Source organism: Suricata suricatta, chromosome 1 (genome assembly GCF_006229205.1).
Source record: "Suricata suricatta isolate VVHF042 chromosome 1, meerkat_22Aug2017_6uvM2_HiC, whole genome shotgun sequence".
Classification (NCBI taxonomy): domain Eukaryota; kingdom Metazoa; phylum Chordata; class Mammalia; order Carnivora; family Herpestidae; genus Suricata; species Suricata suricatta.
Window position 1 is genome coordinate 124,792,292 of NC_043700.1, and position 15,665 is coordinate 124,807,956.

Sequence of the window (15,665 nt, forward strand, 5' to 3'; positions counted from 1 at the left end):
GCCCTGAAACAGGGTCTGTCTGTCACTAACTACCCCTCCCCACCCCATGCCTAGCAGTTCTCCAGGTCACAGTTCTCAATAAACACAGAGAGAAAACAAGCTCATTCTCTTTTTCCCACTCATTAAAAATAAACCCAAATGGTCCCCAATTTAGAACCCAACTACCAAAGAAAAAAGTTAAAGAGAGGGAGGTGCCCACCCACATCATCTTTCCATTCAAAGAGGCACTATTCCACAGCTGCTGTGGAGTTTATAATTAACAGACAAGCTTAGCCAACAGCAGAAATTTCTGGAATCTATTGTAATTTACTCTTGAGCCTTGCTTATTACAAATTCAGATTACAAGCATGGGCTGGATTCTGTGGCTGAATCCAAAAGACTTGTTGATGCACTTCTGGCTCACGTTTCTTGCGATCACTAAGCCTTGCCTGCAGGGAGCAAGTGGCTGCACGCCGAGGCGTTGGCCTGACCTGGTGTGCGGCACCTGTTCACACACTCCCAGGGCCCACGAACTCCCCACCATAACTCCATGGAGCTATGTCAGGAGGCTCCCCTGGAACAATGCCACCTTGCCTTCAGATGTGTTCACCATGGTGCCTCCCACAGGTCTTCGCTATCCTTGGACTGTAAGCTTTTTATTTCTTTTCTCACATGCGACCCTTGGTGGAATCCTTTCTCCTCAGGTTCTAAGACAAAGGTGTCCAAGAAGGCTACCACAGAAGGCAGAGTCACAGAGCAGCAGACAGGAGGGCGGGAGCAGGGCGGATTCACAGGCCCCAGGTAGCTCTGCAGAGTAGTCTACAATTTGAATCTGCTGCGTTAAGAGTGACACTAGAACAGGAAGTCTCCTTTCAAGGAAAGGGAATTGAGGCTCAAACATACAGTCAGAGACAGGTAACGCTTACACAAGGTTTGTCGGACTCTATTGTTCACCGTGTTCTCTCTGCACTACTGGAAAGATCTCCTGCTGATCTCTCTTCAAAGGCTAGCCAGGGTGAGTACAAATCCTTCAAGGACCATTAGTATGAAGTGGGACTTACATGTCTCTAAGTCCTGGTGGATGTACACATTCCCATGGGAAAGACCAAGCCGCTGGACTGTGACTTGCCAGTAATCCCTCTCTAGGCATTAACTGTCACATGCTGGCTCTCACTGGGGGCAACAGATAAAGAGGAGGGGTTTTATGTAAGACTCAAGTGAGTTTTAACAGATGGAAGGAAAAGAAGATGTTGGTTTTTAATCTCTTCCAAAAAAATTTTTTTTTAGAAATCAAAAACTCATAGGTCTAGCAGGAAAACAAGAGAGACCTAATGGAGAACCAGGGGGAACGGAGGAGGGAGAGAGAGTTGGGGAGAGAGAGGGATGCAAAACTTGAGAGACTATTGAATGCTGAGAATGAACTGAGGGTTGAGGGGGAAGGGAAAGGGGGGAAAAGAGGTGGTGGTGATGGTGGAGGGCACTTAAGGGGAAGAGCACTGGGTGTTGTATGGAAAACAATTTGACAATAAAATATTATGGAGAGAAAAAAAAAAAAAAGAAATCAAACACCATGGGGCGCCTGGATGGCTCAGTCACTTAGGCATCCTCAGTTCATGATCTACGGTCCATGGGTTCGAGTCCCACGTCTGTGCTGACAGCTCAGAGCCTGGACCCTGCTTCGGATTCTGTATCTCCATCTCTCTCTGCCCCTCCCCTGCTCATGCTCTCTCTCTGTCTCAAAAATAAATAAACATTAAAAAAAAATTTTTTTAAGAAATCAAAAATCTTCCTACATATTATACTTTTAGTTAACTGGTAAAATACATACTGAATAGGATTTACTAACTCATTTATGAATTGGTAGCACCATTACTGAAATTTTATTTTAATAAATAATAGAATCTACTTACATTTGAAAACCTGTAGTATCAGGTGCACTGTATATATAAAGGTGTAATACATATGGCCCATGCTACAAACTCTTCCTATGAAACACCAAGAGTCCAGGGCCCTCATGTCAGGAAACCCCTGGCTAGAACATTTGGATCTGCTCCGGGGAGCTGGCCTGGTGGGATGTCTGAGGGAGGGGCTCCCATGAGGGAAGCTAGAGCAAGGAATGGGGAATGAGCCCATGTATCATACTTCACACACTTCGTAATTTTCCTTCTTTTAAAATTTTTTTAATGTTTTATTTATTTTTGAGAGAGAGAGAGAGAGAGAGACAGACAGAGAGACAGCATGAGCAGCAGAGGGTCAGAGAAAGAGGAAGACACAGAATCTGAAGACAGGCTCCAGGCTCTGAGCTGTCAGCACAGAGCCTGATGTGGGACTCAAACCCACGAACTGCAAGATAATGACCTGAGCTGAAGCCGGACATTCAACTGACTGGGCCACCCAGGCGCCCCCATAATTTTCCTTCCATAAGACCAGCCTTATGGCCCTTTTTCCAATGGTCAACATTATAAATTTATAAATTAATACTAAAATTCAGACAGGTGAACTATGGAACACAGCCACTTGCTATCAGAGAGAATAAATAAGAGAAAGGAGGGAGACAATGTGTCATGGAAAAAATTCTGCTCATCCTGATGCCAAACTGAGCTTCCTAAATGAACACAAAAGAGTAAAATCATCTAGAAAAAACAGCAAAGCTGTTCTTTAATGAAGCTTCGGTAGGTATTCTCACTTGACTTGAATTGAATAAAAAAAAGATACCAATTAACAAACAAAATGACACATGCCCATGTTAGTGTAAAAGAGACAACATGGTCACAACTCAAGATGCTACCTTATCATTTCTCACCTAAGGGAGACTCACTTAAACATCCTCACTTCTACTCCAAAGCCCGAGATTGAGAAAGTACCTCGTAGATTCATCTCCATGAATACGGAAGGTCAGCCTTACACAGAAAAGGTGGGAAGAAAGGCAATTCACACCAAGGGACTTTAAACGTGCACAGCACCTTTTACGCTCATCACCAGTCTTGCCACACTATTCAACATTCCCTAAACAAGGACTGCACCTTGACACCCATGCCTTTTAACAAAATAAATTAATTAAAAAAATAATAAGTGGGTACACTCTGTTAATGTTCCTACCACATTCACACACACACACACACACACACACACGCGCACGCACACACACTTGAAGTCCTACTCATGTTTCCTCCTTGACCCTCGAAGGCAGAAGAAATGAGTCCCACTCTCCAATTCCCCCTGCATATTCTTCAACTTCCTTCACACATCGTTCCACAGGAGATCCTTGGAGCCGTACCATCCCTACCTCCCACTCATCTACCTACTCACACCTAGCACAGCGCTCAGCCCAAAATGCTAAACGAAAGCATGTTGCCAAAATAAATGAACATGCAATCAGGAGGAAAAATCAGGTGAAAATCCTTCTGATACTGACTCTATGAGGATTACAAATCCAAAAACGATCATAATGTTTTAGCATTCAATTACTGGGGAAAACCTATTTCTCTAATTTTGAACTAGTCAACCTCTCTCCCCTGGTCATGATGTTACACAGGTCATCTAATAAGCTGTAAAAGGAAAAGTCTAGTTCTCCGCCCGAACGCTTGAATTAAACACAAAGGTGCCTAACAGTAGAGGACCCCTGTCAGAGCCTCCTGAAAAATAACCACTGGAAAAGCTTCCGCCAGCTCTCCCCGTCCTCGGCTTTTCTCACCAATCATCGAGGTCGGCGAGGTGTACTCACCTGGCTGATTTCCTTCCCGCTCATGGCCCAGCTGCCCCTTGGTGTTCAGCCCACACGTGTAAACTTCCCCATCCTCCAGCAGGAACACCGAGTGGTTTCCTCCACAGGCCACTTCCTTGACGCTTCTATCCGATGTGAATCCACACACCTGTGGCTCAGCCACAATCCCCTGCAGGTTGGTGCTGATCCCAGGTTGGCCCAGAGACCAATATCCCCAACATAACATTGTTCTTATGTTTCAAGGAGTCATGTAGCCAGAAAAGAGTTCTGTAAAAAAGGTTAAAAAAAGAAAGTCAGAGAAAATCACCTTTACTAATTAAAGCTTATTTATTTATTTTGAGACACAGTGTGTGCACTCTCTTGGGAAAGGATTCCAAGCAGGCTCCGCATTGTCAGTGCAGAGCCCGAGAAAGGACTTCATCCCACAAACTGAGAGATCATGACCAGAGCCTAAATCAAGAGCTGGATTAAACAACTGAGCCACTCAGGTACCCCAAGGAAATCACTTTTTAAGTAGTAAATATAATCAATTAAAAAGAGGGGTGCCTGGGTGGCTCAGTCGGTTAAGCGTCCGACTTCGGCTCAGGTCAGATCTCACGTTTGTGAGTTTGAGCCCCGCGTCGGGCTCTGTGCTGACAGCTAGCTCAGAGCCTGGAGCCTGCTTCCAGTTCTGTGTCTCCTTCTCTCTCTGCCCCTCTCCCTCTCATGCTCTGTCTCTCTCTGTATCAAAAATAAATAAAAACATTAAAAAAAATTTTTAAAAAAAAAGAATAATAACACTCCCCTAGGTATCCAAGAGAATCGCAAATATGCATCCACACAAAAATCTGCACACAAATATTCACAGCAGCACTATTCATAATACCAAAAAGGAGGAATAAACCCAAACATCCATCAATTGATGAACGGACAAGTAAAATGTGGTGTTTCCATACAACAGAATATTATTTATTCTATGTTATTCCTAATAATAGAATATTACCTATGGTAATGTTATCTGACTGACTCTCTGAACTCTTAAGGCTTTCAGGAAAAGTATGGAAAACCCAAAATAAAATATAAAACTGAAATTGCTTTCTTAACCAAATAGTTCTTACTTCCCAAGATTCTTATTCCCTGTCGACACTTCAGAACTAAAAAGATATTAAGCTTAAGTGTTATTCTTTGAGTTAATTACAAAGGGAGGAGAGATAAAATGCAAACTGGGGCGGGGGTGGGGGGAGATAACATCTTAAAAGACCAGCAAGATCACATAATCTTTTCATAATTTAATTTTCCCAACTAACTTCTTCATTTTTAATGTTTCATGAATTTGTCTTATCCCACCACCTACCAATGATTACAGAAGCAGCATATACCCATCGCTGGGCTAAGAAACATTTTATATCATTACATCATTTCATCTTCACAACAACCTTGTGCCATAAGTACTATTTTTAGCTTCATTTTCAGATAAAGCAAGCTTCAGAGAGATTGAGAAGCATGCCCAAGGTCACACAGCTATAAGAAGTCAGAACCAGGCTATGAATCTAGGCCTGATGCCAATGGCCACAGTCTCACCCGTTGGGCTACAATTGCCACCCAAGCTGATTTATAGGTCACCTACAGAAGCAAGAACACAAAAATTACTTGCAGAACAGCTAACAGTAATCAGTATACAATTCAGGATGCCCAGCAAAGTTGAAAATAAAGTTGCCCTCTGAGAGTGAAACTAGTCAGAATTAAGAGATAATGGCTGAGATTAGGCAGCTGTAGCATTAAGCCATCCCCTTAACCAGCCAAATACAAACAGTGTGTCTAAAAATATGACATCAAGAAGCTATGATTGTATGTCTGCAAAAAGATCTATAAACAACGTTCACAGCAGCTTTATTCATACTAAACAAAAATGGCAACAACCCACATGTCCATCAACAGGAGGACGGATAAACAGATTGCAGTATATTCACACAAAGAACACGACCCGTCAGTAAAGCCGGGGGAGGGGCATAGCTAAAATGCACTTCATGTAAAAGAAAGCTGCAACTCAATGTGGTGCAAGTTAGTTTAAAAACAATTCCTCAAGGGTGTTACCGACTGCTTTTATACCGATGTCCCAAAACCCCTTTTTATCTAGTAACAAACTCTCCCCTCCCTGGCACAAGGGTGAGCATGACCCTGCCAAGAAGATCACAGAATACCCCCCAAGCCATACACATGAGCTACACCATGCCTGTCAGAGAATCCCACCCTTAAGCCACAGGACATGGCCCACAGCAAACCAATCAGAGAACACCTAAGCCATTGCCACTGGTTCAGGGATAGGTTCACACTCGCATGGGAGCCAGAGTCCTTCCCCAGTAAGCTCACGGGAGCTCTGAAGGAAGGCTACGTTTTGCCTCTGAAGGATAAGTGAGGCTGCTGGAAGCTATGTCCCTGCCACATGAAGACACCTATAAACCATTACGACTCAGGGTGCCTGGTTGGCTCAGTTGGTTAAGCACCCAACTCTTGGCTTCGGCTCATGTCACGGTCTCATGGCTTTGTGGAATAGAGCCTCGCAACAGGCTCTGGGGCGCCAACACGGGGCCTGCTTGGGATTCTCTTTCTCCCTCTCTCTGTCCCTCCCCTACTCACTCTGTCTCTCTCAAAATAAATAAACTTTTAGAAATTAAAACAAATAAAAGATAAATTTTTAAAAATCAAAATAAAGTTAAAAGAAAAAAGACATTATGACTCTACCAGCCATAAAGTTTCAAAGGTAAAAACCAGGAAGAGTCCTATAATGGTACTTAGCCTTGGCTCCCCGCTTGCCTGGTGCCAGCACCACTACCTTCGCTCTCCTTAACTATAGCAGCACTTCTTTGTTTGTGCACTCCATACTTGTGAATTTACTCACTAAAATTTATTTGTAACCCAAAAGCAATACTTGGAGCATTTCTACAGTCATTCCCATATATGTGCAGAGGGGGAAAATTTGAGTCACCCTACAGGCACATTCCCAGCCAAAGTCAAACAAGATGATGCTCTCATTCTGTACAAAAGTGGTCTTTCTGCAGTCTACAGATTTCTTGATTTTTTAAATGTTTGTTTATTTTTGAGAGAGAGGAAGTGTGTGAGTGGCGGAGGGGCAGAGGGGAAGGGAGGTAGAATCTGAAGAGGATACAGGCTCTGAGCTGTCAGCACAGAGCCCGATGCTTGGCTTGAACTCACAAACCGCGACCCAAGCCTAAGTCAGACACCTAACCGACTAAGCCACCGAGGCTTAGGATTTCTACATTTTTGTTGGTGATTCTGCTATGACTCTGCGCATAGCGCTGAAGCGGTGTCTCTAGTGTTCCTAAGTACATGAAGGCTCTACTCACAGAGAAAATACGTGTGTTGGACAAGCTTCTCTCACACATGAGTTATAGTGCTACTGGCTGTGAGTTCAATGTTAAAGAATCACTAACAGGATATATCTAAAAAAAAGAAGAAGAAATTCACTGATCTATACATGCAGCAATTCTGGAAAGTGCTAAAGTAACATCTATAGGGCATAAAGAAGTTACAGAAAAGATGTTCAAAATAGCTGAATCTGTGGATTCACGAGATGATTACAGTGAGAAGTGGACAGCACTGCTGTGAGGCTGAAAACCAAAGAAATATACCGTTACATTACCAAGGGTCAGAAAAATGTTAAAAATCCCCCTTGACAAGTGTTTTAACATATAGAAGTACAGCATACAATTAATCATTTGTAAGAAATATATATTAAACCAGGTATCTAAACAGAAATACACATGAACACACACAAAAAAGATTATACACTGATTGGTTGGCCAGAGACTCTAAGCAAGAACCTAACTAACCCTGTATTTCTAAAGTAGCAGTAGCTCAGTACTCACTAACTCACCAATAAGTGTTTGCAGCAACTTTATAGAACTACCATGAATAATGAAAATCAACTCTATATAGCCTGGAGTCTCTCTTTTTTGTTTATTTGTTTAATATTATTTTAATTGGGTTTCTATCATTTGAAATAAAAACTCCTGAATGTAATATTAATAATTACATTATTAATAATAACAGCAAATTAAGATTTAATTTGAGCTTACTCTATGTCTGACACTTTTTCTATGTGCTTCACAGATGTTAACTCATTTAAACTTCTTTTTTTTTTTTTTAATGTTTTATTTATTTTCGAGAGAGAGAGAGAGACAGAGTGAGCAGGGGAGGGTCAGAGAGAGAGGGAGATACAGAATCTGAAGACAGGCTCCAGGCTCTGAGCCAGCTGTCAGCACAGAGCCTGATGCGAGGCTTGAACCTATGAAGCGCGAGATAATAAACCTGAGCCGAAGCCAGATGCTCAACCGACTGAGCCACCCAGGTGCCTCAACTCATTTAAACTTCCATGAGGTAGGTGCTATTATCATGTCTAATTTACAGATGAAAAAAATGAAGCACTCCCAAAAAGAGAGGGAGAGAGAAAAGCATAAGGGAAGAGAAAAAGATAGTGAGACAGAGTGAAGTGACTTGACTAAATTATACAATTAGTAACCGGAGAATTAGGGTTTCAGCCCAGAGTCTGGGCTCATAACCATTATGTCATATAATAAGGAACCTAGAAAATGGTCAGCCAAAAGGTCAGAACTTCCCAACGTGTCTCCAGCTCCATCCAGAGAGAAAGGGTACCACCACCAGTCAACCTATTTGAAATGCTAAGTAATCACTGCCGGAAGAGTAGAGATGGGTAGATCAGACTCCCTTACATTAGTCATTAAATTCACTCAGCCACTTACCTAGCTTAGATTCCATGATTAACAAGCAACCTTAAATAACTTGGTTTACAAGGCAGCTTCTACTATGGGGATAGAACACTGTAACTAGCTGACCCAAAAGTCCCAGCCTTCTTGGAATTTCTACTTTCCATTATTAATTTGGCATCCTGAATATATCAGCTTCTTGTAAGTTTGTTTAGCATGAGTCAGTCCTTAAAGGTCAGCTGAACTCCAGGTGCTTTGGACAACTGCAAGCCTGAATAAGCAGCTGAATGTATGGTCTCATCCTGATTCAACTACCCTTTCTTTCAAACACAAAAAAAAGGTCAAATACTACTATTCAAAAAAACTTCAAAAATCCTTCCCACCTGAGTTGTAGTAATGGACTCTTCAAGTAGTTAAATAAAAACTACTTACTACGAGAAGTGACCAAATAGCAACCACAAATAAAATGTATTCCCATGAATGGACTGATAACCCTAATTAGAAATGTGATCTAGGTCATCACGGTGCTCTGCCAAAACTATAGCAGGAAGCCCTAAAATCATCTAGCTTGCAGATGGAGGAGTTCAACGCAGTGAAGAGAAGCAGCCATTAATGCAGCTTTCACTTAAAAGCACACCCTAGAAGAACCCCCAAATCTAGTAGCATCTAGAAGCCAGTCTCTCCTTTGCTGTCCTGTCCGCTGCTCCCTTGTGGTATATTCAATACACCTCTATCTCCTTCGAAAAAAAAAAAAAATGGGGCACCTGGGAGGTTCAAGTCACTTAAGTGTCTGATTTCTGATTTGGGCTCAGGTTATGATCTCATGGTTTGTAAGATCTGTAAGATCAGGGCCCTGTGGGGGGCGGGAGGCACTGCTTGGAATTCCTGTCTCCTCTCTCTCTCTCTGTCCACCCCTCCCTTGCTCTCTTTATTTATTTTGAGAGAGAAACAGAGAGAAACAGAGACAGAGTCCTAAGCAGACCCCGTGCTGTCAGTGCGAAGCTCCAGGCAGGGCCCAATCTCACAAATTGTGAGATCATGACCTGAGCCGAAATCAAAATTTGGGTAACTGGCCGACCGAGTCACCTGGATGCGCCTAAATAAATAAACTTAAAAAAATCTGGTAGCAACTGGCATCCATGAATTTAAGGTCTAGGTTCAGCGATGTTCATTGTTTGGCATTCTGCTCTCCCATTTTTCCTCACTCACTGTCTCTCCCTTGCTCCTAGATAAGGAGAATCATTTCCCTCCTTACAGAACACAAAATTATGAAAGGTGCTGCAGAAAACCACAGGACTGCACTCTGGCTCAGAACCTAACACCCGCCGCTTGGTCCCAGCCCCTCCTTTCTCCTGCCTTATTTTCCCATCACAAAGCAAAAGGAAGGAAGACGTTCTGTTCCCTCAATGGCACACCTGGTACTTTTCCCAACTCTTCTCATCTATTTTTGGTAGAAGATTTAGGATAATCTCATCAGGGTTTAACTAAGGGTCAAAAGGACTAAGGTTCAAGCCTAAATTAACCACAGGCTAGCTGTGAAACTTTGGGGAAGGTATTTAGCCACTATTTCCTGTCTCTAAAATGCAGGAAGAAAGAGTGCTTCGCATAATACCCACATAAAGTGCCATGTGACCAGTACCTGTCAACTGCTGTATCATTGCTGCTCCCCAGTCCTAGTGCTCTTCCCCCAGACCACAGCCAACAGGACTGGTCCCAAAAGAGGCTGGGGGTGTGACTCCTCTCTCCCTCCCTGTGGTGAGCATGAGCTGTGTTCCTCCAAAGCTGTGCTAGAGCAAAGCAGCACTACCACCATCTGTCGGAACCTCCATGAGGGGGATTTGAGGTTGCTAGGAGAAAGTTTTTTAAATTCTGGGTAGGGCGGGGGAGTAGATAAACCTTTTTATCAGTCCTAGCAAGTTGAATGCTAAAAGATAAGCTACAATTCCTAAACGTTGTTTTATTAATCAGACTATACACACAACAGCCTAAAGACTGAATCTTATTCCTTGTTTGAGAGTCACTGAAACCTAAATAACACTGAGCAGGACTTCTAATCTCATTTATAAGACGGATAAGCTTCCTTTGAAACAAGCTTAGAAGCCATTACCTGAATGGTGTACAGGAGAAGGGGGCTCTTTTTCAACAGCAGGAAAAGGCAATGCCCCAGGCTCTAGTGCTCTGCAGGCCCTCCCCAAATCCAAGCTTCAAGTATATTTGGAGCCAAAATTCACATGCAGAATTAATGCCAGTAACAAAGAAAATTCATTCTGGTGAATGTTGAAAATGTTACTACCAGACAGAAATGGCCCAGAAAGCAAAAGAAGTTTTCAATAATGTGAATCCACTCATCGCTGTTTTCTCTCTTTCCTTCATTTCAGCTGGGCTTTGGTTCTGTCTTCTGGCCAACACAGGAAACATTTCGACTCCTCCCTGATGAGCTCATCACAGGTGGTGCCTTCCTCACTACGTGGTGCTGGGGCTTTGTGAGACCAGAACAACGAGCTCCTTGCTGTGTGGCTACGCTGTGGGCTGTCCTCACAAGACACCCGACCAGCCTGGCGAGACCTGAAAAGTCTGACAGCATCAAGTCAAAAGTATGAAGCAACTAGAACTCGCACGCACAACTGGGGGGAGTGTAAGCTGGCATCAGCACGTCGGAAAACAAGTTTTGGCGTTATCTAGTGAAGGTGACCAGCCCACAGCACAGCAATTTCGCTCCTACGCATATGACCAACACTGTCCAACTTACCAAGAATCTATGGTGCTCCTGCACGATGCTGAGAACTGGACACACAAAGACAGAGCGAAACCTGGAAACTGAACTTTCTGCAACGATGGAAACGTTACAAACCTACACTGTCCAATGTGATAGCCACTAGCCACATGTGGCTATTGAACACTTGAAATACGGCTAATGAAACTGAGGAACTGAAATTTGAGGCTTATTTAACTTAAATACAAGTCATATATGGCTAGTGGCTATCTTATTATACAATGAAGCAAGAACCCCATGAACATGTACATGCACGTGAACAAGATATAATGCACAAGGATGTTCATTTCAGCGTTGTCTGAGATAAGGCAAAGACAACTCAAATGGCCATCAATAAGAAAATAAACAAACTGTGGCACAGCAGTGAAAAATAAATACACCCCACAAACCCCGGTGAAGGTAAATCTTGAAAACAACGTTGAGGGAGGAAAAAAATGCTACAGAAGAATTTAGAGTATGATGAATTTTTACAAAGTCCAAACACAAGTATAACAATTACTTGGAGATACACATATTAGTGGTAAAAAAGCAAAAATTAAAAAAATTTTTTAAAGGATAGATAACAAAAAACAAGGTAATGATTATGAGGCCAGGAGAGTTGAAGGGTGCAATCTGTAAAGAGCAGTGGGAGCTTCGATAGCATGGCCGATATTCTGCTTCTGTCCTTTTATTGTTGTTTTTTAGCACTTATGTCACATATGCTGTTTTAGGCTTACCATTGCTTCACAATAGAAGAAACTGGAAAGTACTACTGAGGTAGTGCCGTTGCTTCTTGCATGGCGTCCACCAACTCTCCACCCATAGACTGGGGGCTTCTCCGTGGAGGGGACAGGTTTCACTCCATCTTTGTGTCTCCAGTTCTTAGCACAGTGCAGGAGCACCGTAAGCGCCTAGTGAACTGAACCCAGACCTGGGAAAACTAGAACCCCCACAGTTTGTTCACAGTTGTGTTTTCCAGGTAATACTCCTTACAGAGTAAAAAAAAAAAATAATAATAATAATAATACTGTATATCCTCCATTCTAAAATGCACTCTCCCCTACCACATCTGAGCAGATCTGGAAAGCAGAATGCCTTCTACAACTGAAGCTATCATTAAGTGGGGGTCCCTCTCAGTATCATTCCAGCATGCTAGAATTCACGGATGTAATTCTGAGCTTCTTTTGTTCATTTTCCTATTCTTAGAGAAGTATCCCACATACAGTAGGGGCTCAAATATTTGCTAAATAAAGAAAAATAGTTACTGTTACTGCAAGCCTACCATGTGTCTGAATCTGGTTAAAAACTTTACATAATTAAATTTGCCCTTTACAATAACTTTGATGCTTAGCAAGATTAAGTCACTTGCCCAAGAACATGTAAATAAGTAGGTGAAATGGAAACTTCGTAAGTGGCCAAGTCTGGATTCAAATCTCACTTAGACTCCAAAGCCCATGCTCCTAAACATGATGCGACACCACCTCTTAGACAAAATGAAGCCAAGTTCCACCCCTTCACCAGTTTTGAAAATAAACACTTAAAGAAAATTGCCCACAGTTAGTGAGTTTATATTAGCTGAATCACTGGTGATGTTTATAGGCAAACAGAACCTATGTGAGCCAGGGATGGGGGAGAGGCAAGTGAAACAATCCCAAGAGATAGTCAGACTTTCCCCCCATATCCACCCTGACTTACGATAAAATTGATCCAGTTACTAGTTCACACACAGAAACACATACCTCTGACACCAGCAAGTACTATTTCTAAAGGTAGTAAATATCTAAAGAGACCACAGTTATATCATCAAAGGGATCATCTTATTAAAGAGACCATAAAGTCCATTTGATCCAAACTCCAGGCAAGAGACTTACATTCCTAACCTCATTTAAATGGCAGCTGAGGCCTTCTGAGGCCAAGTAACTTTGGTCCTCTGAGAAGTAAATGGTTGAAGGAGAGACCAGAAACTAGGTCTCCTACTTGTTGGGCTCACCTTGTTCTGTTCACCTCATCACAGCAGAAGGAGTCATTAAGGATCTGTTAAGGTCCCTTTCTACGCAGCTATACTAACCTGAGCCTTTACGTAGTTTATCATGTTCCATCCCCTTGTCAATTCTGTGAGTTAGATATTAGCTCCACGTACAAGCTGAGAAAACTGGGTTCAGAGAAATTAAGTAACTCACCACAGGTCACACCCTTGGCATTTGGACTAGAAGCCAGATGGTTTTACCTCACCTTGCAGACCTGCAAGTTAAAGAAATCAAAATTAATATGGGCACAGGGCTACAAAGTGCTTTCATGTTACTGAAAAGAAAATGAAAAGTAAACTTTGAAAATAAGAATATATTATGCAAGCTTGAATATTCCCCAAACACTATACCTCAAGACTGGAGTCCCGTTAAATACCAGTAAGAAGACCTCTAACCAACTACAAAGATGTCATCTCTAAAAGTGAACCTGAGAGAGAGCACCTTAAAAAATTACTGGCACTGTAAGTAGATATAAAGGGAAAAAAAATATTTTTAAATATCCCATTTAGGTTAAAAAGAGAAATTTTTGAAAAATAATTCAATTTCGTCTATTTTCCTCCATTTTTCCCATGTACCATAAACAGTATAGCTTATTTTGCCACAACTGTTTTTGAAGACTTTCTCTTTCATTCTTCTCATCACCACATCCTCTTTCATGCAAAACAAGATGACACGTTCTGAGAGGCACCTTAAGTTCCCTCAAAAGAAAAAGTCCTCCAAAAATTTTAATATATTATCATCAGAACGTTATTTCAATCTTATGTAGAAAATCCCATCAATTTGGAGAATATTATTTCTGAAACTGCGGCAAAACTATCTTGTATCTCCAGCAGGAGTGCAACTCTCATGTCTTAAAAAAATGTTTAATTATTATGCAAATCTTAAGAAATTTACATTTGTTACTCAAAATGAAATGCTATAACCAACGACTCCACCACACCATTTGGAACATTTTAGAATCTGGTTCTTTTTTCAAAAATAAAAAACCAACTACTTACAGAACAAGTAAAACTGTATGCTAATCAAATGTTTCTTTTTTACAGCCAAAGGAGGAGTTTTACCAAAGAGGCTTGAAACCTTCCTTCCCGATTCCTGCATACTTTCTCTAGAAGGTTCCTAGCCTCGGTGTGGTCAGACAATAATGTGTAATTCATCTATTTTCCTTTAAAGGGAGGTTAAATATATCACTCCCTTTTTCTGATTCATAATACCATTCCCCTCCCCCCCAAGGTAAAGTACAAAAAGAGAGAGCTTCACAGTAATCTGCCTTCTGAAATGAGACACCTCTCTCTAGAGTCACTGCATTTAAAAAGGCTGCCAATCCTCATTTTATTTCACTTTTCTTTCTCCACAGTCTGGAGTTAAAAATCAGCTCACTTGATGTTATCAAATCATCAAATGAAAGGTTCTAGAAATAGCTTCCTATTTGTGGAAGGAGCCAGAAGACATACAAAAATGGAAGAGAGCTCTCGAATCGTCTTTCCTAAAGCATTCCGTGTGTAACGAATGCAAGCAAAATCCTGAAAGGCCTGCTCAGCTGTGAACTCAAGGTATTTCCTAATGGGGCTGGTTTAAAAGCTTAAAGTATAACGGAACCAGAGAAGAGCCCGAATCAGTAGCAGACCAAAAGCCAAGTTCAAATACATATTCCCCGGGGCCCGCGGTGCATACCCAGAATCACTGCACAGCTGCTTTAGGTGCTGCTCTACCGCGCTCCCAGGCTCATCTGTTTCAGGTTACACAGGCTCTTCTCCGTCAGCTGTCCCGGTCTGCCCACTCCACACGTTTACAAATGACTCAAGGTGCCACCTGCCCCCGAACGCCCCAGCTCCTGACACCCCCGCGTCCGTCCACGCACTTACGTGTCCGCACACACACACACACACACACACACACGCACACGTGTCCACACACACCCTCCCCGCGGCTCCGCCCCGCAGGCCGACTCCAGCGAGGCGAGCCGGGCACGGTCTCCGTGAGGTGGGTGGTGCCGGACGCCGCGGCCCCACCCGCGCTGTCAGCTCGGACGCCGAGCCCCGCGTCCTCAGCGCGAAGTCCTCGCGGCCGCCGGGGCTCCCCAAAACGCGGAGGCCTCGCCAGCTCCCTTTACGCGGGGAAGCGTCCGCGTTCCTCACCGCGAAGGTATCACCGAAGCCCCGGAATTCAAATAGGGGCAGGCGAGGAGGAAGGGGAGGATCCTCTTACGGACTTTCAGCGTCGCAATTCCTCCAGGTCTGCAGACAGCCGAGTAGAGGTGGGGGGCGCTCCCATTTTTAAAGCTGCTTCCGGCCTTTCCGGGCGCGGGGACTCACTGGGTCAGGGGGTAAGCTCCGAGAACGCCGGGGAGGTGCGCACGGAGCCGAGGGACGCCTAGCACGCCCGGCCCCGGCGCAGCCCAGCCGCCCGCGTCCCCGCGTCCCCGCGTCCCGCAGGCGCTGCGCCCCGACCTCCCCACGCGC

At 43.2% G+C, this 15,665-nt stretch overlaps 1 protein-coding gene across 15 annotated transcripts in view; it reads right to left on the bottom strand.

Annotated features, from left to right (window-relative positions):
- HERC3 (HECT and RLD domain containing E3 ubiquitin protein ligase 3) overlaps positions 1 to 15,665 on the bottom strand; it is a 109,808-nt gene that overhangs the window by 93,832 nt on the left and 311 nt on the right. For 6 of the 15 annotated variants that reach the window (XR_003910376.1, XM_029943212.1, XM_029943184.1 and 3 more), the window contains exons 2-3: positions 13,360 to 13,420; positions 3,704 to 3,970 (exon numbers count right to left, since the gene is read on the bottom strand). Coding sequence is in view for 14 of the 15 variants with exons in the window: in XM_029943212.1 (XP_029799072.1) it covers positions 3,704 to 3,929 (226 nt within the window). In the remaining variant the exon portion in view is untranslated. Of the gene's footprint in view, positions 1 to 3,703; positions 3,971 to 10,534; positions 11,002 to 11,916; positions 12,120 to 13,359; positions 13,421 to 14,877; positions 15,651 to 15,665 lie in introns of those variants that run through there. The other 9 variants (XM_029943197.1, XM_029943211.1, XM_029943189.1 and 6 more) reach the window with 9 other exon arrangements.